The 24,205-nt window shown below is 44.7% G+C and overlaps 10 protein-coding genes across 10 annotated transcripts; 5 read left to right on the plus strand and 5 right to left on the minus strand.

Moving 5' to 3' along the window:
- Positions 1-1,335: 1,335 nt before the first annotated feature.
- On the minus strand, positions 1,336-2,010 carry Bfra_010251 (putative nucleosome binding protein; the record flags this gene model as incomplete). The annotated part of the gene is made up of 1 exon (XM_037340584.1): positions 1,336-2,010. One exon carries the CDS (start codon positions 2,008-2,010, stop codon positions 1,336-1,338), a length of 675 nt encoding a protein of 224 aa, XP_037189052.1.
- Positions 2,011-6,503: 4,493 nt separating this feature from the next.
- Positions 6,504-7,636, plus strand: Bfra_010252 (putative rna polymerase i and iii transcription factor complex component protein; the record flags this gene model as incomplete). The annotated part of the gene is made up of 4 exons (XM_037340585.1): positions 6,504-6,739; positions 6,798-6,885; positions 6,943-7,357; positions 7,410-7,636. The coding sequence occupies 4 exons, from the start codon at positions 6,504-6,506 to the stop codon at positions 7,424-7,426; spliced, it is 756 nt and encodes a 251-aa protein (XP_037189053.1). The 3' UTR covers positions 7,427-7,636.
- Positions 7,637-8,118: 482 nt separating this feature from the next.
- Positions 8,119-9,465, minus strand: Bfra_010253 (putative fad dependent oxidoreductase protein; the record flags this gene model as incomplete). Its single annotated transcript, XM_037340586.1, has 1 exon — positions 8,119-9,465. One exon carries the CDS (start codon positions 9,463-9,465, stop codon positions 8,119-8,121), a length of 1,347 nt encoding a protein of 448 aa, XP_037189054.1.
- A 692-nt stretch (positions 9,466-10,157) lies between these two features.
- On the plus strand, positions 10,158-12,560 carry Bfra_010254 (putative coatamer subunit protein; the record flags this gene model as incomplete). Its single annotated transcript, XM_037340587.1, has 1 exon — positions 10,158-12,560. One exon carries the CDS (start codon positions 10,158-10,160, stop codon positions 12,558-12,560), a length of 2,403 nt encoding a protein of 800 aa, XP_037189055.1.
- A 640-nt stretch (positions 12,561-13,200) lies between these two features.
- Positions 13,201-15,029, minus strand: Bfra_010255 (putative patatin-like phospholipase protein; the record flags this gene model as incomplete). Its single annotated transcript, XM_037340588.1, has 4 exons — positions 13,201-13,854; positions 13,907-14,708; positions 14,771-14,901; positions 14,967-15,029. The coding sequence occupies 4 exons, from the start codon at positions 15,027-15,029 to the stop codon at positions 13,201-13,203; spliced, it is 1,650 nt and encodes a 549-aa protein (XP_037189056.1).
- A 486-nt stretch (positions 15,030-15,515) lies between these two features.
- Bfra_010256 (putative rna polymerase ii-like protein) lies at positions 15,516-16,883 on the minus strand (the record flags this gene model as incomplete). The annotated part of the gene is made up of 2 exons (XM_037340589.1): positions 15,516-16,550; positions 16,605-16,883. The coding sequence occupies 2 exons, from the start codon at positions 16,881-16,883 to the stop codon at positions 15,516-15,518; spliced, it is 1,314 nt and encodes a 437-aa protein (XP_037189057.1).
- A 627-nt stretch (positions 16,884-17,510) lies between these two features.
- On the plus strand, positions 17,511-19,249 carry Bfra_010257 (putative mob1 phocein family protein; the record flags this gene model as incomplete). Its single annotated transcript, XM_037340590.1, has 4 exons — positions 17,511-17,533; positions 18,069-18,421; positions 18,468-18,579; positions 18,634-19,249. 4 exons carry the CDS (start codon positions 17,511-17,513, stop codon positions 19,247-19,249), a joined length of 1,104 nt encoding a protein of 367 aa, XP_037189058.1.
- Positions 19,250-19,968: 719 nt separating this feature from the next.
- On the plus strand, positions 19,969-20,762 carry Bfra_010258 (putative v-snare protein; the record flags this gene model as incomplete). The annotated part of the gene is made up of 3 exons (XM_037340591.1): positions 19,969-20,034; positions 20,091-20,204; positions 20,259-20,762. The coding sequence occupies 3 exons, from the start codon at positions 19,969-19,971 to the stop codon at positions 20,760-20,762; spliced, it is 684 nt and encodes a 227-aa protein (XP_037189059.1).
- A 126-nt stretch (positions 20,763-20,888) lies between these two features.
- On the minus strand, positions 20,889-21,993 carry Bfra_010259 (putative f1f0 atp synthase assembly protein atp10 protein; the record flags this gene model as incomplete). The annotated part of the gene is made up of 2 exons (XM_037340592.1): positions 20,889-21,597; positions 21,653-21,993. The coding sequence occupies 2 exons, from the start codon at positions 21,991-21,993 to the stop codon at positions 20,889-20,891; spliced, it is 1,050 nt and encodes a 349-aa protein (XP_037189060.1).
- Positions 21,994-22,267: 274 nt separating this feature from the next.
- On the plus strand, positions 22,268-23,762 carry Bfra_010260 (putative 2-oxoacid dehydrogenase acyltransferase protein; the record flags this gene model as incomplete). Its single annotated transcript, XM_037340593.1, has 2 exons — positions 22,268-22,424; positions 22,477-23,762. 2 exons carry the CDS (start codon positions 22,268-22,270, stop codon positions 23,760-23,762), a joined length of 1,443 nt encoding a protein of 480 aa, XP_037189061.1.
- Between the last annotated feature and the right edge of the window lie 443 nt (positions 23,763-24,205).

The raw sequence follows: 24,205 nt of genomic DNA on the forward strand, positions 1-24,205 counted from the left end.
TAACACATTGAGGCAAGAAATGGGATTGGTGAATCAGATTTGAACTTGGCATTATCTCTGTGATGAAATGTTAATAGGGAACTATGTGAGGATGGATCTTGACGAGGAAAGGCGAGATGAAATATGGATAATGCGGGGAGTTCGTGTACGAATTGAGCGATGGGAATTGCCGGATGAGCTTTCTACATCATATGGGATATGGATAATGCTACATACCGCTGGTGGGAGATAATCTGTGTGATATATGTAGCATCCTCAGTAATAATGGTGAAGAAGAGTACTGTTGTGCTGTTATAGCACAGTTGCTTGTCTATTGATGAAGTGGTGTTGGATATCAGAATGGTGTGAGGATTAAATCCCAAGTCAACTTTTGACACGCATACAATTTTAAGGTGTTGAGATTGCTGCACGGGAAACCATTTTGAGAATCCCAATTGGCATGCCTAAAACCACAGACTCCATTCTATCACCATCGCCATCACCGACAAAGAATATCTTTTGTTTGGAACCGAGAGTTACAGGAAGTAAAGTAGACTATGGATGTAAAGAGAGCAATGTTCTGAAAACATAAAATTAGCACTCGAGAAGGCGAGTATTGTCTTCATCAGTTCATCTCGTCAGCGTGTATGATATAGAGAGTATTTAGTAGCACAATCTCACAGAAGCAAGTTCTTTCGCTTCATACACAAACTTGAGGGATCCCGAGTCAACTTTTTATACCGCCTGTGGTGGATTTTGTAGTGTTGACATGAATCTATCAGATGCGATATATTAGAAGGCTGAGAAGAATGGTCGCTATGCCCGTTTTCTCCTCATGTTTCAGTAAACTCTCCTGATACTTTGAGAGAGAAAAGACCTTTTAGTATCCTAGATCGATCTCCAACCACGGAAGCCCCGATGCAAGTGATACACTATCGGATTTTGTCTTGAAACTGTACGAACAAAGGTTGAATGAATGGCCCTGAGTCATTCATAGCTTACAACAAAGGAGCTAGTCCCATAGCAAGGCCTATCTAAGCCTTGCTTCTTCCTTTGATTCGCTAGCTCATGAGACAGATTACACATTGACAACCAGAGCCTACATTTCAGGTTTTACGTCATCCTATCCTTCTCAAACCAACAGAAACCATCTACTTCGTATGGGAATCGCATGGATTGACATTCAAGATGCTTCACAGTTGCACCTTCCGCTGACAATTGGCATTTTCCAAAGATGAGACACCTGCTCCTGGTAGGACACGCGTGGATATGAATAAATAGAGGAATCATAGGTGAGTCTTGGCGAACACAGGGCATTGAAAATAGCCATACTACAATCGATTCATGAGAAGACACTCAACCACGATAGCTGGCAAATTCCTCCTTATATCTTCTCAAGTCCCTTGCCTCCATCTCCTCATACACTCTACGTTCCCCCATACTCAACGCCTTCCATTTCTCGCCCAATATTATACCAAGTTGTCCAAACGAGAGCTGAGAATTCTCCCGGCGAACTCTATCACGATGATCATTGGCGAAGAACATGTAAGCAGACAACCCTCGTCTAGGCGCATTAGGATCTTTCCTCCTATTTTGAAGATCGATACGTTGAAAGTGCTTTGCTAGGTTCGAAGGGGATGGTTGAGTTATGCTCGGGGCCAGGGTGTTTTGCCTTTGTCGTTCCTTCGATGAGTTTTGTTGTTCTAATAAGTTGAGTCGTGATTGGTGAATATAGGGGCTGGCGGGTGCTGCGGAGAAGGATGGGATTGATGGACTATTGCGAGGGGGGATTTCATGATTTGAAGGGCTTGAAATCAGAGTAGGGGTGATACGCTTCTTTATTTTTGGAGGTGTAACTGAAGATGGCGAAGGGTTGACGGGGATTGACTGTTCTTCAATACTCCCCTGACTGGTAATATCAGAGGCAGAAGCCTGTTCTGTTTTGGCTGAAGCCCGAGAGTTTGTAAGAGTGTGGTCTGTTAGATCAGCACTCTTGCTAGTGTCGGTAGAGCGACTTGAGTCTGCGTCCATTTTAATGCTGTCTTGTCAAATATATATGTGTGTCTCCTGATTGAGTGATCAGCTTGGGATGCTAACTGACTCGATATTTTTCATGCCCAAATCTCTGGAGCAAACAATGTAAAATGATACCTAGCAAGTATACCCAAGTACCTGGGTATTTATACTTCATCTCAAGATTCGAGGAGTCTGCATTTGGGTTGTAGCCTAGTTTTTGTGTTGATCTGTGCGCGTTGTCAACCTGAAATACAACCTCGTGACTGCAAGGGTAAGCTTACACCACTCATGTGTATACAAATTGACCGCATCTAACGTTTATGGGGAAGTCAGAAAAGAGATGTCAAAACAGGAAGAAGACCCCTTCAATATCTATCCCAGCTGAAGGATGATTTGCGTAATATGATCTCCACTTGGAGGTAGAGGTAGATCTTATCAAGAGAACACACGGTGATATTCAGTATTGATTAAAGACCATTGCAAAGTTACCTTTGTGAACCTGCGATCTCACACCGTACCATTTGGAGACTCTTTAATGTGCAAAACCACCTCGAGACTTAAGATCACGTCAGTGTTCAAAAACATCTTCATGTTCAAACCCATGTCAAGACTCAAGACCGCCTTGATATTCGAAACCATCTCAATACTCAACCTCACCTCAATATCCAAAATCGTCCTGACCACACCAACCCATCTCAACATCTCCACCCAAAACTCAACAACCAAATCACAACCAGCCGATACGTAACGACCAAATGCATCTTGATACCCAAGCCTACCTTTGGAAACCCCGCTACACCAATTCGAACAATAGACACCCAGAGCGACCCAAACATCAAACGATACCTACACAAGACCAACAGCCACACGGATTACGATTCAAAACTCTTCGCAAACCCTAACATAAAAAAGACACCAAATAGAGCGAAGACACGAACCGAGACTCATCAAGTGTAACGACATCTCCATATATACATACCAGCACAACCCAAATCAAACATCTCGTACATGCACACACAAATCCTTCTCCGTAGATCAAATCATCGCACACACATGAATAAGAGCTCCGTCTACGAAAGTTGTACGGCAGTCAATTTCCACTCGGTAAAGAATGCTAGGGGTGGAGGGTGCATGCAGTGGCACGTTAAATGCTTCAAGGATGCTACTCGGTCACCTCGAGGCTGGACTTTAGGTGTCCGTCTCTGTCCACTTCTTCGATATTTGATTGAATAGTGGTGCACATAGAGAATGCCATTTCGTGTTCTGCGATTCGCAGGTCGGTATGCGTTATTTGGGGTTTGGGGAGAGTTTTGAGATGTAGGTGTTACAGGACTGCTATTGTGTATTGGTAAGATTCTCCGGTCGATATTGAGTTTTCTTGATGTGGAGAGATGGATAACAGAGGCGTTTGCTTTCTCACAAGCTAATGCTTTAGCGGTGGAGATGGCAGTAACGGCGAATCAGTGATCCATGGGATTCTATTCTACATTCTGGATTCAGAAAGCTGGTAACGTCACGTCATTAATTCATATTTCATATTTCATATTTCATCGATGATCGATAGATAGCGGTAGCATTCATCGACTACCAATCACTGCCCATCAAGTCAGTAAGCGGAAATGATCGCAACTAGGTAGGTGTTTAGGCACGTCTTGTCTCCGGAGTAAAACCATATAGAGTTTTTGACATTCTTTGGTTCGTTTAGATGATATGACGTCGGATGATTTAATTGTTAAATACTTTCTGTGTGTAGTTGGCACGAAATGAGGATGCGCATATTCATTAATGACAATGATCATGATCTTTGGGTGTGGTTCCCATTGTCTCTCGATGTACCTCGTCCTTTTGATCTTGTCTGGGCGGCCCCCAACTATTCACAAGGGGAAATCTCAGTAAGCCACTAGGGAGATGGGAAAGGCTCAATGGAATCGTGGGGGACGTGGTATCATGTCACATACGTCCTCCGTACCGACGGCCATGACATGGAGAGATTTCATGGTGCAGATAGCTAGAATTAAACCTTTCGATAAGGAAGTTGTTGGTGCGCTCCCCCTTGGCGTAAGCTTAAGCCTGATTTAAAATTAAGTCGTTCATTTAATTCATTTATCACGGCGATCACACACGAGACCAAGCCTCTTTGGGGTGTTGGGTGTTGGGTGTTGGTTGAATTGTGAATTGTGATAATGTCAATGTCAATCAAGATCAATATCAATACCAAGATCAATATCGTAACGATCGTATTGTTTTGTATCCGAGGCACGGGCATCTAGCATTCATCGAGCCTCGGGAAGGAGAGAAATAAACCAAGCAAAAGCGATGAAAGTTTGTTCCTACCGCATTCTCGTGATTGTTGGTTTCCTATTCCTCTCTACAAACAAACAAACAAACAAACAAACAGAGGAATGAATGAATGAATGTGATTGTGGCGTCATTACCTAAGGTTATTCGAAAGTTACCTATCCTTTGGAGAACTGAGAGACACAATCGAGGCTGGTGCTTGATATGTCTCTTCCACACGCACACACACATACACACACACACCAAAAGCCATTGCGCCTCCTTCTTGCTGCAGTCGGGACAACTTTAACTGTGACTCATGCTACCGTACTACGATAACCTAGAAAGATATCCAATTTATACGCGCCAATGCATGTGAGTTATGCATGTATTAAGGGATAGATTAAATACCTACCTAGGCATCTCAGCCTTCTCAACCTTGGAATCAATCGTGATGCACATTCTTATGCAAGTAATTCACACACAAAGGGAAATATGATATACGTGAAAAATCACATTGTTATGCAAGTAATTCATCTAAAAGAGAAATATTATTACATACACGAGTTATCACATTCTTCCCATGTCAGTCATGAAGAGGCTCAGTGAATCCAGATCAATATTGATAAACCAAAGGCCAGATCATCATTTATTGGGCACAGAGACTTATTATTCGTAAGTTCGTAATATCTAACCTTATAATAAAGGGTTAAACCGTCAAGACTCAAGAGTCTTTCTCGCCTGTGCAAAGGACAAGCAAGCGCCAAGATTCTTTTCACCACGCAAGTATTGGTATCTAAAATTCACTAGCCGTGGCGCTACCAAAATGGTGGAATAATGAAAATGTCATTCTCTGATGGTTGATTGGTCATTGATAGTAACCGATGGTTCGCCTCTTTGCCATGGTTTTATGAAATCGGCTTCCGTAATGACTTTGGCTACTTGTTGTTCGTCTTTTTTTCTCTTGCTCTTGCTCTCACTCTCACTCTTGCTCTCCCTTCACTTTCTCTCTCCTCCTCCACCATCATGGCTGCTGGTTGCGATAACTGTGCAAGTCGGTGAGTACTCTCATCTCTCGTATGGTACATGTCGTATGGTGCATATCGTATGATGGCTGAGGATGGGGGTGAGGAAGAAAGGAGACCTCTCAAGTGTCAGAAGCTGTTGGAAGGACGCGTTGCCAGCGGCATTATTACTTTGACTCCTTTTTTTCTTCTTTCCCTGAGTAAAAGATTTGGGTGGTGTTGGTTTCAAGAGATTCAAGTAGGGTAGATCGCTGTAAGCCAAGTTTTAATTGGTCGATAACGTCGCACTTTCCTCGCGCCGAACGTGAAATAAAGGATTTAATTATGGGTTCCTTCGTAGTACGGCAACCCACAAAGACCAATGTGGCAGTTCTCATCTCTTATAAATAGAATCGTTGCTGCCACATTCGAATAATTTTTGAACTCTCTCCGGTCCCGCTTTATTTCGGTTGTTCGTAATCTTACTCAATTTTACGATTTCAACCACAACCACAACCACATCCCACCCAACCCATCCAATCTACCCACCACGTTAGAATATCCTCGAATATTCTAACAAACCTTACTCCTCCTCCAACCCACGAACATACGTTGCGCTTGATTGTGCAAAGTATCATTCATTCATTCCTTTAATACTAAACCCCGTCCTTTGCGACCTCGATTTACTGTCGTGATTCACCTTGCGACACATCTCACCTTGATCCTTGGACCAAGTCGCATTGTCGCAACAACAACAAGAACTTCTTCAAACAAGAGCTTGCTATTCACACACTGATCCTAAAAACATCAGTCAGGGATTGCTAGGACTTCGACTCTCGATCATCATTTGGATCTTCAAGTCAATCAAAAAGTCATCTTCGTCGAGCAGCAACTGTAGGGGAGACATTGAGTTGTTTATCTCCCACAAACGGTACGGCTTTTATTTACATCGGCGATTATAAACACACATTTATAGCCATATCTCTCCATCCCCAATCTCTTCTACTGTCCTACCTCATCGGCGGCTACTTTCGAGTCACGCTTTCAGATCAAGATACGCGATCTCGAACGTCCGCTGTACCCTATCTACTCTTGGACCTTCACGATCCTTGAAAGAAAGACATTCACTCTCATCGCTTTCCGATTGCGATCTAACATTTTACATACAAATAGATCTGCTCACCTTCCACAAACACTTCCTTGAATAAACAAAACATCAAAGGCAATATGGATTCCATTCAGACACACCCTTCCAGTGCCGTTGACGCTAAAAACTTCATCGCACCTGGCTCACTGTCTTTCCCCGGTGGTGCTGCCGATATCACTCCACCATCTACTAACGAAGCTGTCGCTGGAAAGCAGCAGGTATCACCTGCGGCTCCCGTCGCTGCCTCACCACCTGCTACTCCTGCTGCAACCCCCGCTGCTACCCAAGGTGTCAGTGGAATTGTCCCCACCCTACAGTATGTATAACCCTTATGCCTCATTATATTTTTCATGAGGCTTATCTTGCATGTAAAGAAACATCGTTGCCACAGTCAACTTGGACTGCCGTCTTGACTTGAAGACCATCGCACTACATGCAAGAAACGCAGAATATAATCCAAAGGTGACTACTGATTCTCTAGGCTTGCTATCTAATATTTCGTTTTGCTAACCTGCCCAGCGTTTCGCTGCGGTTATTATGCGTATTCGCGACCCTAAGACTACTGCTTTGATCTTTGCCTCGGGCAAGATGGTCGTCACTGGTGCAAAGTCAGAAGACGATTCGAAATTGGCGTCCCGCAAATACGCTCGTATCATCCAAAAGCTTGGTTTCAACGCAAAGTTCACCGATTTCAAGATTCAGAACATCGTGGGTTCCTGTGATATCAAGTTCCCCATTCGCTTGGAAGGACTTGCTTCGCGCCACATGAATTTCAGCTCTTACGAGCCTGAGTTGTTCCCCGGTCTTATCTACAGAATGATGAAGCCTAAGATCGTTCTTTTGATCTTCGTCAGTGGCAAGATTGTCTTGACGGGAGCAAAAGTCCGTGAGGAAATTTACCAAGCTTTCGAGATGATCTATCCCGTGCTTCAAGGTAAATATTTACATATCTCTCTATGCATGACATCTGCTAACATCGCCCAAAGATTTTAAGAAGGTCTGATTCAGTTCAGATGTACCACCACTTTTTTACATTGTACAACATTATTTCACGATCTTACGAACATTAACATGCATGGTAGGCGTATCAAAGGGGGGAAAAGAGTCAAAGAAGGGACTCATATATTTGTGCTTTTCAGCATGTTTACGCGTTACTAGTCCTTGATAGACTGCGAAACATCATCTTTGACGGATGGCATTGGTGCGCAGGTCCTGCGATGCCGTCATTAATTGCTACTTCTATTCTGATAAAGCAAGTATTCAAAATTGCCTTAGTTGGTACATTTTACAACAAATAATAAAGAAAACATTAGTTTTTATATACATATTGTGTGCAATGCCTGTGTGATAATTCTTGTGATATAATCAAGACAAAACCCGACCGGCTAGAGTTCGAGATCATCTGAATGTAACAGCAATGATCCTCTTTATATGAGAAGGGAAGTTTGGTAGCATCTACCACACTGCATGCATGTGGACCACAATATTCGAATCGGTTTTTGTGGCATCTGTATATGTGCAGTCTCCATTATCTAGTCCTCTATATAATCCTTTATATGACCCTTCACCATCTAACCACTCTTGATCTAGCCATACTCCATGTCAAAAGTGAACTAAGTCGTGTATCGTCTAAAACTATTTCCGCGATTATTCATTCAAACACCATAGACAGAGAGCACATCCGAATCCCTCCTCCTACTTACAAAGTTTCTCCCCTCTTGGACCCGCCCGGCTCCCATCATCCGTCATGCCATCCCATCCGTCCGTAACCTTCCAAGCCCACTTCTTTTCCCACACCTCGTCCTTCCCCTCCATCACATCCACAATCTTCTCTCCAAGCACTGGGAGAAACTTGAATCCGTGTCCGCTACCACCGGTTGCTAAAAACACACCTTTGAGACCGAGGCCGCCGCTACTGTGCGGTTTATCGCAGTAGGTGATGAGGAATTCGCCGGCGGGTGTATCAGTGTACCAGCACACTCTTGTGTGTGAGAAGGGACGGGGTGGAAGATCGGGGAGGAATGTGTGGAGGGCTATTGCGGCTTCCTTTTGGAAAGCGACGGGGACGCAATTGTCGGGGTGGTCATAAGTTGTTTGGGGCAGAGAGACGCTGATCATCTCGCCGGAGGAGGAGGGGTGGGGATGGGGAATCATGGTTGGGTTTGAGTATCCATGAGCGTGGCGTGCAATTTTTAGAATGTTATTCCGTGGTGGGAGGATAAAGTAGCCGGTAGCCATGTTAAGGAGCACGGGGATGTCTTTGTATCTTTCCTGTTCTTCATCTGTGATATCAATGTATAGCAAACACTGTCCGCTAGAATGCACTTGAGAGCGCAAATCGAGGAATTTGGCACTCCAGGCCCCAGCTGCGAGAATCGTGAGGTCGGCAAAGTGTTGGGCACCGGATGCAGTGTTGGCCCCAAGGATCGTGCTTTGATCGGGAGAGAAGATGAGCGATGTGACTTCCGAGACGATGAATTTGACACGTTCGTCAGCAAGCTTTTCAACCTCTTTTCGTAGCCAGACTAAGGAGGCTCCCGCGTCAGCCCATCCTGATCGTCGGTTGATATATCCCCATTCTCCACTCCCTGGCCCTACACTAAAGAGTTTCTGTATAGCCTCTGCCGACGGTAATTCTAAGACTCCGTCTGTGTCTCCAGCTTGTTTCATCAATTGTTGGACATTTGAAAAACTTGATCGTACATATCCTTGCCCGCTGTTCTCATATGAGGTGTCGCAGGTTAAACATAAACCACTTTCGGAGTATCGACCCTGGCCGCCAAGTTCATCATCGCCTGTCTGCCGCCATTGTTTCTGGGCGGAGTCCGCGAGTTCGGCATAGAGGGGATCACCGTAGTCTGCACGGATAATGCGCGAGGAGTCAACGGAGGAGGCATCTGGAGCAGGAAAGGGAGAGCGATCGAGGAGAGTTATGGTTGTGTTTTTGTAGTCGGGCCGCTTCAGAAGAGCCAGGGCGGTGCTTAGAGAAAACACACCTGTGCCGATTATGAGAATCGACGAAGGGGGGGTATAGGCTGTCATGACGGAAGAGTAGTGAAGCAAGGTAGGATGCGCACAGTGTAAACGGCTGGAATGTGTGTGATAACGAATGGATGATAAGAGAAAGGTCACTTAAATTCTGGGGAACATATCAAAAACTATGAGAATCTAGAGGAGTAGATCGACGAGAAGGAAATCCAAAGAGAAAAGTCTACACCTTCTCCCAAAGACGAATACTTATAGTGGGGGTAGAGGATCCCCAGAACCTTGAAGAATTTGGCAACTGCACCATATCATAAGATACATGATAAAAAGAAGCTAGAAAATAACGCGGCCCACCAGCACGGTGTTTCCATGCTGAGTATGTGACTGTGAACTCCATACTTCGGATTTGGTGAATGATTCACATTCAAAGATAGAAATGATTTTAACTATGGAGATTAGTACGATTTCTTTCTGTGAGGAATTCTGACGTTTGGTTGCTGTTTATCATTGAGATGAGAAGTGATGTTTGCAGCGCAGACCAATGATTTTCGGCAATTAAGACAAGCTGACCTTAGTAAGCGTCAGTGAAAGGCGCATGTCAAGCTTTAGCCAATTAAACAAACTCGCAGCCTTGTCGCAATAAGTATCGCGCCTTTTATATTACCATCGCTGTTCGTGCACATATTACTCATTCTCTCGGGGATATGCCAATTATAGTCGCATATGGAATTGGAAAGTAGTGCTGCAAAATGAGTTCCAAAAAGATCATCGAGTTTCCAGATGTTTCGAATAAGCTTCAAGCTCCTTCCAAGAAATCGTTATTCGAGAGGCAGAAAGCAGATGCAGAAGCTAAGAGGTTGAGGGAGGAGGCAGAAACGAAGGCTGTGTATGAGGATTTTGTGAAGAGTTTTGATGATGAAGATGATGCGCCTGCAGCTGGGGCTGATGGAATGGGAGGAATGGGCGGCATGGGAGGAAATAGACATTTTGGAAGAGGAGGGTTTAGTAGTGGAATGGGAAGAGGGGGGTTTGGGGATAGCAGAGGAGGATTTGCGCCACGAGGAGGACTAGGGATGGGTAGTGGACCGGGAAGCTTGGGACCTTTACCAGGGAATATGAGCAATAATACCTTACCAAAGAAAAGAACATTCGAAGGCTTCGCACAAAGCTCCTCGCGCAGAGAGGACAAAGGTCCATTTGTATTTGATGACTACAGTCATGACGGACCTGCATCAAAAGTCCTTAAGACATTCGACCATGATGAAGACAGTATGGGGACCAGCAGAGACGAGGAGAGAGCCGTGGCCAAACCCACTTTACGACTGGCATCTCTACCTCCTGGTACCTCGCCTGCCGTCATTAAAGCTTTACTCCCTACAAACTTGACAGTCGATGCTGTCAGAATCATACCACCTTCTGGGCCAACATCATTTACGGAAAGAAAATCTATGTCGGCGATCGTCACATTGGCCAAAGACACCCCTGCGAATGACATTGACACAACGGTCAACTCGCTACAAAATAAATACTTGGGATATGGATATTATTTGAATTTACATAGGCATTTGTCATCAGCGGCGATTTCGAATTCTACACAGATTTCAAACATAGGGAGTGCAGCGGCCTCGCAACCTTTCGGCGCCAAATCAGTCAATCCACCAGCAGCTCGCGGAGGGTTTTCAGAGTCGTCTCATCGTGGGGGCTTTGCTCCCCCTACCTCTTATAACAACACACCTCAATTAAGCCGATCTACACTCTTTGTTCCAGTCCAGCCACCGCAAGATATCAAAGAATTAAAACTCATTCACAAAACAATTGAATCGCTTCTCACTCACGGACCGGAGTTTGAAGCGCTCTTGATGTCACGCGCTTCCGTTCAGCGAGAAGAAAAATGGGCATGGTTATGGGATTCGAGAAGTACAGGCGGTGTTTGGTATCGATGGCGATTATGGGAGGTGTTGACAGGTTCGCAATCCAAAAGAGGGCAAGGAAAATACCTTCCACTATTTGAAGGCTCTTCGGCATGGAAGCAACCCGATCAACCTTTGGCGTACGAATATACGACCCGTCTAGATGAATTTGTTTCGGATTCTGAGTACAACTCCTCCGATGAAGATGACTCTGGCGACGAAGGTGCTAGACGTCCTCCAATTGACCCTAGCACACTCAATGAGGACGGAAAAGCATATTTGAACCCTCTTGAGAAGGCCAAACTCACACACCTTCTATCACGCTTACCTACTAGTACTGGTAAACTACGAAAAGGAGACGTAGCTCGCGTCACTGCATTTGCAATCTCACATGCAGGTCGAGGAGCCGATGAAGTCGTCTCGGCAATTGTATCTAATGTTGAAAAGCCCTTTGCTTACACATCCGCAAATCCAGATCGCAAAAAGGACAAGGAGAGAGATAACAGCGGTGATGAGAAAGACGATAATGCCGAGGAGGAAGACACTAGTTCTGCGTCGCTAATAGGCTTATACATTGTATCTGATATTTTATCAAGTAGTTCTACAAGTGGTGTCCGACACGCATGGCGCTATCGACAGCTATTCGAGCAGGAAATGCGGAGGAAAAAGACGTTTGAGGGATTGGGGAGGATGGAGCGGAAAATGAAGTGGGGGAGATTAAGGGCCGAGAAGTGGAAGAGGAGTGTAGGGAATGTGTTGGGTTTATGGGAGGGCTGGTGTGTGTTCCCACAGGAAAGCCAAGACGAATTCGGTAAGGTGTTCAGGGAACCTCCTTTATCGGCTGAGGAATTGAAAGAGCTAGAGGAGAAGGGCAAGGAGGAGAAAAACAAAGAGAAGAGTAAATGGAAAGCTGTGGAGGTGGCTCCAAAGGAGAAAGTTAAAGAGGAAGCTCATGAAGGGGATTTGGATGGTGAGCCGATGGTAGAAGATGATGAGGATGTAGATGGTGTACCGATGGAAGAGGAAGATGTCGACGGGGAGCCAATGGCGGATAGTGATGAGGGTGGCGATCTGGATGGAGAACCCATGCACGTACAGGAAGATAAAGGGGACACGTATGAACCTCCTCCTGCCGTGGAAACGGCACCAGACTCGGCAGTGAAGGTTGAAGAGTCTGCACCGCCGAGAAGAGCAAGACCGCGGGCAGTAGATATGTTTGCTGATTCGGATGATGAGGATTGAGTGGCAGAAGTCTCGTTTAGGTTTTACTCGTGTGTAATGCATCTAGAGGCAATATTACACAAATACAAGATACCAAAGCTTCCATTCATTGTTTCCATCTTTCTTGTACTACTAGGCCCTGCTCACATTTCAGGTTTTTCTAGGGGAATAAAATCTAACACCCTCCAAAGGATGTTTCTCGAATTACATTCCTCCTATCACTGGGGTTTAAGAGTTATCTTGTATTTAGAGTTTGGTGTAAGAAGAATGCCAAAGAAAAACTGAATGCACACAAATAAGCGAAGGTCGTTTATTTGAGTTTGAGGCTTTACTAAATTGTCGAAAAACAATCCAAATGTACAAGGCATAGAATCAGAGAGGTTGAAGAATGAGTTCGACCTAAATACGAACATGAATGTGAATAGTATGTCAATTAATTAAAAGCATGCTCCTAGCCAGTCTGGTTCCCAAATTCCCATGCCATGCACCAATACCAATAACCCGTTAATCCTACCCAACCGTTGTAAAACTCATGTACAGCGAATGACCCTGGACTACTTTTATCTTGTTACAAAAATGAATCATGAATGAAGACAGCATTACCACTTCGGCCCCGCACTACTAGCTCTCCTCTCCCTCTTTCCATTGTGCCCGTCATTAGCTACACTCCCCCTTCGCCGTAACCCCCCGCCTTTCTCCTTCTCACAATCTGATATCCTCTATCTAACTCTGTCTCCACAGCACATCTAACTTTAAGTGCTCCGACAGCTGGCCATACACTTTTTTCTCCCCTCAGTATCCAATAGTCTAGACTGTCCTGAGTAGGCGTCTCGAGAAGACGGATGAAATCGCCTGCGGACAGAACTGGAACAAGTGTTACAGATGCGGCAGGTATGTGTTCATCTACCAGAAACCTGCGAATCGATAGAGGGAGAAGCTGCAAGGAATCGAGTTGTTGTAATCGATGATGAATTTCCATGGTTACGAGACGTAATAGGCCACCAGTTAAAGAGGTACGTCCGCCGCGAGTGTAGAGCCGAGAGGGGCCGTGCATGTCAGATTGTAGAAAGGGGACAAGATAGGGACGGGCCTGAGAGACGATGAAGTGGTTTACGTTGAAGAGCTCGGCGATCCGAGAGAGGGGCGAGTCGCGATCAGTATATGAAGCGTGGGTCCAGGGGTGGAATGTGGCATCTGCTGCAGCGGACCAGGGAATTATGGTGCCGGTCAGAGGATCTTTGCATTTTAGGGTTACAGAGGACCCATAAAGAGAGGGAGTTGACGCATTAGATGCTAGGGCTGCTGACCATATCAACTACTTCGGTTAGCAGTGTATCTAATTATGAGAATCGAGAGAATATACGCACAACATTGGGTGCTGTGAGATAGTTCAGTAGATTTGGTACTCCCCCCTTTCCACTCGTAGCTACCGTAATGTTCAAGACTCTCTTAGTCTTATTATATGCCTCTTCAAATGTCAAATCACCCACATTTGCCCGCACACATTCCTCTAGTACTTTCACATCCAAAAAGTACCCTTCCCTGTAGAATCTTTTTACTCTCCTCGTCAATGTATCCCACCACCCACTCGTACCCTGGAGTCCTCTTTCTTTCCCTGCAAAAGCTGATAGATCGATACTCTCCCCATTCAAAAATCTTGGCAGCTCATCTTCCGTGTGAATTCCCACCAATGCTGCAATGAGCGCTCCCGTTGCTGTACCCGTTACAATTCGGGGTAATAACCCCCTATTAAACAACGCTTTCACAACTCCCAAATGACATAATCCAAATATTGCTCCGCCCTGTAATACCAATGTACTTCTTCCAAAAGCCTGCCGAGTGTCATGCAAAAGATCCAACTTCGCCTGACTGCTAAAGCCCGTCACCGCCCCATTGTTCCCATCAGCGCTGGGTGTCGTAGGCAATTGAGTCACATCTGCTACCGCCTGCGCGACTTGTGTAATATAATCTTCGATTAAGAGTTTCGTTCCTGCAAATGCGCGATTGAAAAGTCGAGGAGCGGATATATTCCCCAGGTTACGCACAAGACCAGATCTCAGCAGATTGACCAGTTGCAGAATATCTCCTTCTTCGCGGGCTATTATGATTGATTGCAATCGCTCGTGTATCAATCGATAATCGTAGTACTTGGATGTAGGATTCTGGCGCCTGATTGCAATCCTATTAGCTATTGTTCACCGCATGTAAAGAGGGTTTGGGTGTGAACAGACCATAAATCATTTCCCAACAAAACATCTAATTGAAAGGCAGCTTCTTCCCATTCCTCATATGTATGAGCATCTTGCAAAAGATCTGACCAAAGTCGTACTGGTTTCTTTCGAGTCATCCATTGCATGAACCTCTATTTGTACCATTATTAGCATTGCTCAGATTACAATCTTTATAACAAGCTATCAATCTCCTTACTCTTTGCCAGAAGTACATAACCTCCAAGAGCATACTCCATATTCCCGATAGAATTCCAGTCATTTTGAGAGTAACAAAAATCTCTCAGACCTGAACTACATGTTTGATTGTACGAGGTTGACAGTTTATTTATTTACGAAAGAAGGGTTCTAATAAGAATGAGGATTAGCATGTGATGATTTCCCCAGATTGTCAGGGATAAAGCTTTGGCCTATCTTCTTTATGCAACAACACTATATGAATTACTAGGTAGGTATCAACAGCCTTCACATAAGGATAAAAATATTTGTGTTAAATAAAATCTTTCAGTCACAATGCTGTTGCATGTAATATAGCCCTTGATATTTCGAGAATCTTTTGAAAACATACACATATCTTAAAATGCATGTATGCCAATGCCTCATCCTTGGGTAGTAAACGTTTAGTTAGCTATTGTACAATCTGTTAGAAAACGCTGGGTATGTTATGAGAAACACAGGAAATGCATTTCGAAATGCCTGGTATATGAACGCAATATCTATGGCCACTATTAAACTTCTAAAGTTGAGCTCATTCATCATCGTCATCCTCAATAATGTTACGCTTTCTCCTGTTTCCACCAGCTTCTGCATGTGGAGCTTGAACGACATCCTCGTCATCCAGATCAGCTTCGGCATCTGCGTCAGCATCACTATCTTCGGCAGGTTTTGACGTCTTCTGTTTCTTGGGTCTAGGAGCTTCATCACTCTCATCAAGAATTTCTTCTTCCTCATCGTCGTCTCCACCACCTTCCTCAAGTTCCTCATCGCTAGATGCCAAAAAGTCATCCTCTTTGTCGTACTCATCTTCGCGATTTCTGCCACGAGGAAGGTCGTCGTCCGAGTCATACTCTGGTCTACGACGAGGACGCTTAGCTCCAGCAGGTTTACGTGGTCCGCGACGTCCAGGGCGACCATCTAAATCATCGAGAGTAAGACCTGCACCCACACCCACACGGCGTCCAGTTGATTGACTGGCTCTATCAAGCTGAGCCTCACGACGACGTTGAGCACGCATACGTTCCTTTTCTGCCATTTCTGCTCGCTTCTTTTGAAGTTCGGGATCTTCATTTTTGACGATCATATTTAGGCGTTTCTTTTCACCTCCTTCTAGACCAGTAGCTGCAGTAAGGTTCTTCTTCAACCTGTTCAGAGCATCATCTTCAATAGACTTGTTGGGCCTAACTGTGTACTCGTTGGTCATGTGTCCTACGACAACAAGAATTTGAGATGTAACTGAAGGTGAAGCCATGTAACTATGTGAGTCTAAGACTTCGTTGTATTTGCTATCCTTAGCGGGCGCAAGAGGTTTGCTCTGTAATTCATAATGCTGGTCGCCAATAGCTAGAGTGGTGCTTCCATCGCTCCATGTGTATATATTCGTATTGCTTTCGAGTTTGCCAGAATCTGACTTGCGATAGCGGATCGTTGATTCGGCGACATTCCTGGCAGAGAAATTTGCGGATTGGGTAGAGACATGGTGATCGGAGATGGGGATTTCAAAAGTCTCAGGATTATATTCTCGAGGCTCAATTCCAAAGAACTTGGGAAGGCGAAACGTATGGAACTGTAAAATTGTTAGCTATGTGCACAAAAGATGATTGGAATGAGGCGCATTTACTTCTCCATCTGAAGGTCTCGGAACTGGATGTCTGAATATATCAGCCTCAAGAATTCGCGCATTTCGAGTATCTTCCGCCGGTAATTCTTCCTCGTCGTGCCTATCAGGTACTCTATCATCGCGCCCCTCATCGTCTCCCGAATCCAATTCTGCGTCACTCAACACCCGGTGTGGTGGTGCGGTCTCTGGCTCCTCATCAGGAACATCTCCAAATAGATCATCCTCCTCATCAACATCGGAGATATTGTTCATAACTTCATCTTCTGAATTGGACGCCATTTCAAGCGGTGTATGTATTTATGGTTGTAAAGTAAAAAAAATGTCCAAAAGGTAAATCGCGAAATTCCGTCGTATCGTACTTCGTAAACTTCGCGTAAAGCTAGATGCTAATAAGAAGAAGCTTTGATAGGTATCGTCGAAAGCGATATATTGCGAGTAAAATCGAATCAATTTGAATTGACGTAGGAAGTCCCTGTAATTTGTACGTGCTCAGTGAATCGTCTTCAACACAACACCTCTTTCAGCCGTACTAGACAATCAATTGGTGAATGAAGACATACCAAACATCTGATACAACCTTGGAAGTGGAGGATACAAAGCAGCAAGCAAAATAATGCAAGGGCAGCAAGAAGTGATACACCGCCTTCTCGGATTGTTAACCAATGATCAAGGAAGTTTTGGATAGAGTGGACGGAAGAACATTAAGGAAGAAGCCGACGCTAATCTATTCAAGACTTCCTAAGCTTTTCTGTTTGTCTCCTATTCCTACTTGATATCAAATACAAACCACAATCTTTCAACTACCTCTCGACTCAACCACCTTTTGTTTTGAAAGTCGACTTTACTGAGTCATCTTGGTAAATTTTGAGATTCGATAAGTTGTCTGACTTTGAAAGATTCAGCAATATGTCAAACTTGTTTTCAGGAATGTACGTGGTCGGATTTTCTTACTTGTCGTTTTGGTTACCTTTTGATATTTGGAGCTCCTGTGGTGATAATTGATTATTTTACCACTTGGATTCACTAGTGGTAAAATATGGACGGGGGGAATGTTCGATTGATGGAGGGCATTTCATTTGGGATGCAGTGATATGAGAAGTTGGCTCATTGTCACCGCCCCGAAAGCTTTATCTCGGCTCAATCGACCTATCAGCAAGCAAGTTGCTTGAGTTATATCATCAGACAAGAAGCCTTAGGAGCAATTTCATCTGTTAATCTTATAAGTCTGGCCAAGGGGTAGCTTTTCATCAGCAGGGCGATCATATTTTCTTCCAAAAATGATCCCTATAATACGGGTATATTTGACTGAAGGCATATTTGCTCTCCAGATTTGTCTTTGATGCGTTGAGCCCTTCATATTTGTCATTTTGCATCTTCCTAGAATTTTCCACTCATTCTAGCTGTTCTCCAAGCTTGTGTAATATTCTACGACGAAGAAAACTGCTAACAATATTGTGTTTGTAGAAGTGGCCGCTTTCGTGGCAGTGGTAAGAGTTCTGGCGCAAAGAGTCCGGGTGGACTTAACGGAGTTTCGCCAACCTCTCCTACAGGCAATTCCCCCGTCAATTCTTCGTCACCCGCCAACGCACCCCGCATCTCGCCACTCCCCAACTCGCCTTCGCTCTCACAAACCATGTCTATGGATGATCAGCAAGCCCCCCCTGCAGGCAATGATCCACTAGCCGCCTACAACCTTCCTCGCCCGAAGCCACTCTGGCTTAATAATGCTTATGCTAAGCACATTGTTAAGGGTAATTTCATGACATTGTCTGCTCGCCCAAAGACAGTTGAGCCTGGAGAGTGGATTGCCCATCAAGGTAAGACAAAGAGGAGGAGCTAACAGTCATGTGCTAACAATCGTAGTGGTTGAACATTATCGTATCTTGTGGAACTTTGTTCGGGTAATTCATGAAAAAGAAGAAGATGGCAACACCATTTGTAACCCCCAGACTTGCCCACGCATGTCTGCTGGCGCGTAAGCCTGCATTTTCTAAGACCTACCGATTTGATATCTGATAAGTTTTACTAGAAACCACTCTTTCACATGGTTGAACTCACGTAGAGAGCCTGTCGAAGTACCGGCCCACGAGTACATCTCCCTCATGCAGCGCTGGATCTCTGGAAAGATTGATAATACCGCTATTTTCCCCACTGATCCTGCCGGAATTTCATACTGTCACAACAGTGCCGGTCCTGAAATTTCTGGCTCAACTTATGCTTCTGGTGGAGTCAACACACCTGGTTCAAACACACCCATTCCCGCTGGCCCAACCACACTCACAACCTCTCTCTCTCAACTCGCCGGAGCTGGTGATTGGATCGGCAAGAGCAGTGGATTTCCACAAGAATTTGTTGATGTATGCCAAACCATCTTTAGACAAATGTTCAGAGTCTATGCTCATCTCTACTGGGGACATTTCATTGAGCCTTTCTACCATCTTAACCTCGACAAGCATATGAATAGTTGCTTTAGTCACTTTGTTTTGACAGCAACCGAGATTGACATGTTGAAGCCACATGAATTGGAGCCCATGCAACCATTGATTGACCTCTGGGCTGCCAATGGAACATTTCCACCTGAGTCTAAGGCTTACGCTTGTGCAAATCTCAAGGCTGGAGAGAGACTTCTTCAAGCTGCCGGTTAATAAGATCGGTGCAGGTCACTACAAGCATACAGGCGTTTAGGAAAGCGATTTGATAGAAGGGTTCATGATGTGCTTGACGATTGCATATGAAAGCTTCTTATTTTTGCGAGATATCTCAAAGATTGATGGCATGGTTCTGCGTGGTTATGTTTTGGGCTGGCGTTCCTGTTTTTTGAAGAGAATAGTGCCCAGGTTTTCAAACTTGATATTTCATATGTAAATGCGCTCTAGCATTATGCAGAAAATGATAAATATTACTTAAAACTTCCGTGACCTTCTCCGCGCACATTTTAATTATTGTTACAAAACTTACCTAGGTAGACAAATACTCTCCACGATGCTTCGCTTGCGTATATACAAAGTCAATATTGAATAAAGTACAGCAGAGATCCTAGGATCCCTCCAGCAGGACGATAAGACAGAGACACCGAAACGGTGCTTTCTTGATATTTACCTAAAGTATTAAAATATAGGTGCTGTCAATATATAATTGTATTTGAGTGATGTTTAAAGAACTTCCGTGGTTTTGATTCAGCGATGCACGAGCAAGCAAAATGATTGGTTCACTTGATGATGCGACAAAGAAGGGGCGGGCCGCCTATTATCCGGCTCCAGCGACGTAACCCAGCATCACAAAATAATAATAATGCGCCGACAGCAAATGCGGTAAATCATTGCAAAGCAAACATACATCCCAATTTATCTTTCACTTAGGAACGATGTCTACATCTACTGGGACAGGATGGGCACAGCTTCGTCAACAAGCTAGGTCGTTGGAAACACAAGTAAATTACATATACCTCCCAATAGCTATCGCTCACTAAACTAACGACCCGGGCAGACAGAAACACTATTCCATACTTACTCACAATTCTCAGCCGTTTCCAATATTCCGCCAAAGCCTTCAGAAGATGAAAGATCCACTGAAATGAAGCTACAAGAAATTCTAGAAAAGGTGAATAGATCCTCACTGCAAGCTCAAGGACTTAGTCTCACCCTTCCGTTTTAGAGAGAAAATCTGATATCACAACTCTCCCGCCTCCTCGACAGCGACTCTTCCCTCACAGCTTCTGCAACCCGTCAAAATAACCTTACTCGTCACCGAGAAATTCTTCTCGACCACCGTCGCGAACTTTCGCGCATTCGTTCCTCTATTTCCGAAGCTCGTAATCGCGCAAACCTACTCTCAAATGTGCGATCTGATATCGATGCTTATCATAGCAATAATCCAGAAGCCGCAGAGGCGGACTATATGTTGGGAGAAAGAAGTCGTATTGAGAATAGTCATAACATGACGGACAGTGTGCTGAGCCAAGCTTATGCCGTCAATGAGAGTTTTGGGCTACAGAGAGAAACGCTGGCCAGTATTAATCGGAGGATCACTGGGGCTGCAAGCCAGGTACCGGGATTGAATAGTTTGATTGGGAGGATTAGCGCGAAGAAGAGGAGAGATGGAATTATTATGGGCAGCTTTATTGCATTTTGCTTCTTGGTGTTTTTGTACTTTATGTGACGATAGGATAGCACGATGCATTTTATGGTAATGAGAACACAGGCAAGGCGTTTGGAGTGGAACGGTCTGGGATATGACCAGATTGTTGTACAGTATAAGAATGGCTTATGGGTATATTCAGGAATATCATGCTCGACGTCCAGCTTTTGCTGCATCTTCTTTACTCCCCTTCTTTGCGGCAGCGTCCCCTGATTGCTGTGCACTATTTTCCAGTCTCTTTTGCGCGAGGGGTGCTTTAGCATCCTCCAAGAGTCGGGAAACACTCTTGACCAAGACATCCTTCTCATATTCTTCAGCAGGACCACTGCCCGCCCACCTAATCTTACAGTCCCCATCTAGAATGTATGTGTACCCGACCTTACTATTTAATAGACCTATAGCATCTTTCATCTCATCCGTAAGACCCTTCTGGACCACAAAATATCTCTTCCACATCCATTTTGGCAGCTTTTTTCTTAAACTCGACCGAAAGAACTTGATGAGCATAGCTTTTAGGTAGTTCTCTTCGATGTTGATATGTACCATTTGCGCTAATTCCTTGTTGTTTCTGACCACCTCATGTAAACCTGGGTTACTCTTCTCAGATGCAAATGTAGCCGCCTGGTTTTCTGCCCATGCACCACTGAATACGGAAACAACTGAGACCTTGCCCTCTAGTATGGGTGTTGTATTTTCATATAGGGTAGAGTCTGGTTCTAAAGTTCGGCCGCTCAAATTAGGAAAATAGAGCGCGCGATCGGCTTTGAAGATTCGGGGAGGTGCCAGGAAGGATTTTCCCTTATGATATTTCATATTGCTCCATTCTCTGTAATATGGTTTGGCCATTGCCGCAGTCCTGGATTCTTGATATTAGTGACCTGCACACATCATTTTATACAAGCAAGGCTCACAGTTTCTTGCGCTTTTCAAGATGCTTGTCCCAATCGACGAAGTCATCTCTTTTTTCTTTCATTGACCTGTTATCCACTCCACTATTCTGACCTGCTCTCGGTGGTTGCGGAAGTCCAATTGCTCGATCCAAAGGCTTGGGCGTAAAATTTTCCACCCTCTTGCCCGAAGCTCTTGGGGCTTCATCTAGAACTGAAGGAGTTTCTGGCACCGGTGATGGCGTCTCTTTCTTTTCGTCCCATCGTCGATATGTAGTAGTAAATGAACGCCATTGGCATAGCATACATGCTGAAGCATCTAATTGCTTCCTTGCGGATCGTATCGGCAATCGTGTAAGGATCATATTCGTCATGATAAGGGGAGTCGTGCGGGAAACCTAGAAGCCCCGCTAGCAATTCAGCATGCGCGCCTGAAAGATTCTCTTTACCCCAGAATTTATTTTTTCCCCAGAGTTTCCCGAGCGCTGATAAGCCGCCGATAACCGAAATCCCCAGATTGTTACCTCCGCAAAGATCATGAATGTAACTTTCTATTCCAAAGAATGTGTAGATATTACAACCTTTTTCTTCCCACTCCTATCGAAAATTGTATGAGCTCCTGATTTAAGGTTGTACAAGATGCGTTATAACTTCTATTCCAGAGTGTTGAGTAGGCAATGGAACGTCTATCAAGGTCTCAATCTCCCCAAACGATGCCCAACCACATATAAATACTTCCATGCATCTGCGAAGCGATCAGCCATAAAACCATTTATGTTGGCAGATATTGGAGAAGGTTAGAAATTCAGAATATTCCGATGAAGATTTCATACTAATAGGGTTTTCAGGAATCAAAGAATGCGAAATCATACAATGGTTCGTGGAACCAGAAGCTCGGGTGGAGGAATGGGACAAATTATGTGAAGTGCAAAGTGACAAAGCGTCGGTCGAGATTACCAGTCGGTTTTCGGGTGTCATAAAAAAGCTTCATTATGAGGCTGGGGATATGGCACAAGTGGGGAAAGCTCTCCTGGATATTGACATACAAGGGGAGATTGAACAAGAGGGTGCAGATGCCGTTGAAGGGTCAAGTGCTGGCAATGACTCTAAAGCCCAACCCGTAGAAAAGTCACCAATGGAATATAAAGTAGATGTTCCAGGTGCCTCTCAGCCAGCTGCCGAGACTCGACCCTCCCCATCAACTCCAAAAGGAAAGCATGCGGCATTGGCAACACCAGCAGTAAGGCATCTTACAAAAGAGTTAGATGTCAACATATTAGATGTGACAGGTACGGGGAAAGACGGCCGCGTACTCAAGGAAGATGTACATCAGTTTGCAAAACAGAGAGATAGGGCTCCGTCAACAACCCAGGAACCCTTCGTAGCGGCAAATGGTGGCCCTCAAAAGGAGTATGCCACTTCATTAACGCCTGTTCAACAGCAAATGTTCAAAGTCATGACGAAGTCTTTGGCAATACCTCAGTTCCTCTACACTGATGAAATTGACTTTACGAAACTCTCCCAAGTACGAGATCGTATTAACAAACAACTGGCAAGCTCTCCCGTCAACGGGGTTGCCAAGCTATCCTATCTCCCCTTCATCATCAAAGCTGTTTCTCTAACTCTCAATCGTTACCCCATTCTGAATGCTCGGCTCGACATTGATCCCACTTCGCAGAAGCCCATCTTAACAATGCGTCCTCAACACGATATCGGCATCGCAATGGACACTCCCACAGGTCTCCTCGTTCCTGTCCTAAAACACGCCCAATCCACGTCTACCCTCCTCACCATCACTCAATCTCTCACTAATCTTCAATCCCTTGCCTCAAGCTCCACCCTTACCTCCTCTCACCTCTCCGGTGGTACTATAACCATCTCCAATATCGGCAACATCGGCGGCACCTACCTTTCCCCTATCATCGTCGATTCCCAGCTCGCCATCCTCGGCATTGGCAAACTACGCACTATCCCCGCGTTTGATGCTCACGGAAATGTTATCCCAAAACAAGTCATCAACTTCAGTTGGAGCGCCGACCACCGCGTAATAGACGGTGCAACCATGGCCCGCGCAGCTGAAATGGTCAGAGGGTATATCGAAGATCCAGAAACCATGCTTCTACATATGAAATGATGCTTTATTGTGCATCCAACGTACATGACATCATCTCATCGTTCACGTCTTACATATACATAGGCGGAGTAAAAGTGGCTGAGGAATCCAGGACCACGAGATCGTTCTTCGCTTCAGCTCACAAGATCTCGTTCTACAGAGCATTCTGCATCACCTTATGATAGTTGACAGAAACACAACTTACGCAAAGACCGTGATACCATTCCCCACGGACATAAGGATATATTTTTGTCTCCTGCTTCCAATTGGGTAAATAGAGTCACGAAGTATGCTTTCACGTTGATGAATTAGGCAACCGCCTCGAAAAGTAACTAACTTGTTACAAGTGACTGCGTTGCATTCGGTGTTTAAAGAGGGGGTTCGGGCTCAACTTTCGGTTTTCTTTGGAATGGATGATAAGTTTTGCACTTGCGAAGCTTGCGAAGCATTAGCGTAGCATACAG

Source organism: Botrytis fragariae (assembly GCF_013461495.1).
Source record: "Botrytis fragariae strain BVB16 chromosome Unknown tig00000186, whole genome shotgun sequence".
Taxonomy (NCBI): domain Eukaryota; kingdom Fungi; phylum Ascomycota; class Leotiomycetes; order Helotiales; family Sclerotiniaceae; genus Botrytis; species Botrytis fragariae.